The sequence below is a fragment of the Bos grunniens genome, chromosome 10 (assembly GCF_055505025.1).
Source record: "Bos grunniens cultivar Pamir isolate PY7600 chromosome 10, Bosgru_T2T1.0, whole genome shotgun sequence".
In the NCBI taxonomy this organism is placed as follows: Eukaryota; Metazoa; Chordata; class Mammalia; order Artiodactyla; family Bovidae; genus Bos; species Bos grunniens.
Genome location: NC_141174.1, coordinates 81930017 through 81931150, shown reverse-complemented (window position 1 = coordinate 81931150; position 1134 = coordinate 81930017). Strand labels below are relative to the sequence as shown.

The 1134-nt window shown below is 54.8% G+C and overlaps 1 protein-coding gene across 2 annotated transcripts in view; it reads right to left on the bottom strand.

Moving 5' to 3' along the window:
• NPTN (neuroplastin) overlaps positions 1 to 353 on the bottom strand; it is a 64481-nt gene extending 64128 nt beyond the window's left edge. The window contains exon 1 of one of the 2 annotated variants that reach the window (XR_015135244.1): positions 20 to 343. Coding sequence is in view for 1 of the 2 variants with exons in the window: in XM_086322600.1 (XP_086178726.1) it covers positions 20 to 329 (310 nt within the window). In the remaining variant the exon portion in view is untranslated. Of the gene's footprint in view, positions 1 to 19 lie in introns of both variants that reach the window. The other variant, XM_086322600.1, reaches the window with a different exon arrangement.
• Positions 354 to 1134: the final 781 nt, after the last annotated feature.

Here is a 1134-nt window from a genome sequence, read left to right as displayed (position 1 = left end):
CCCCCGGCGCCCCGCTTACCGTTCTGAGCGGCGCCTGGCCCTGGGAGGAGGGAGCCAGAAACCAGCAACAGCGAGAGGGCCAGGGCACTGGGGAGCGACGAGCCCGACATCCTCCCTGCAGAAGACGGAACAGCGAATGGGCCGGGGCCGGAGCCGGGGCCGGGGAAGGGAGGGGAGGGAGGGAGGGGGCGGGCGAGTGAGCGAGGGAGAGAGCGAGGGAGGCAGCCGTGGCAGGGCTCCGTCCTTCCCCGTCCTCCTCCTACCGCCGCAGCGCCCAAGCCTCGCGAGACCTTCGCTCCGGGCCGTGGGCGGCTGAGGAGCGACAGCATCAAGGCTCGCGAGAAGAGGCAGGCTCAATCGATCCTCCCGCCCCTCAGACTCCGCGTCCCCGCCCCTGCAGACGCTGATTGGCCTAGCGCGAGGTGGGTCACGTGCCAAGGGCGCTTCTGGCCACGTGACGGTTCGAGGCGGGGCTCCTCCGGCTGTCTTGGCCCTGGGGAACCGAGAAGTCTGTGTTCTGCTGATTCCTGTGTGAAGTCGGATCTCCCATAAATAAGAGGAAGCTTTGAGAATATATTTCCTACGCCCATCCTGCCTTTCATTAGTTGGAGCTCTTGGCTGCAAAATTTAATGCACCACCGGCTCTTTTAAGCCTTACTCTTATTGTTCCCTATCAAACTCTTATTATTTCTTCCTTCTGGACTTTAACCTTAGACCTATTCCTGGCATCTAGCTCTAACCTCCCACTTTAACTCCCTGTATTAACCTTCTAGGCTAAATGGTGCACTCCCCGTGTCTGGTATTACCTTGTGCTCTACTGCTTCTACATCTCCCTCTGCGTGAAATGTCCTCCTTTTCTTCGCCCTTCTATTCCCCCGCCTCCATTTTGGCCTTATTTTAACTACCTAGAATCTCAGGCCTGAAAATCAACTAGACTAATTGCTCGTTAGACAGTTTGGGCACTAAATTCTACAAGGAAGTCAACATGTATTAACTATACGAAAAATCTTAAAAAGTATTTTTGTGCAGCAAACATTTATTGAGTACTTACTGTGTGCCGGCTTTTCACATTCGATGTGAAACGTACGTGAAAAAGTGGTCTCTACTATCACGAAGTTCACAACCCAGCTTATT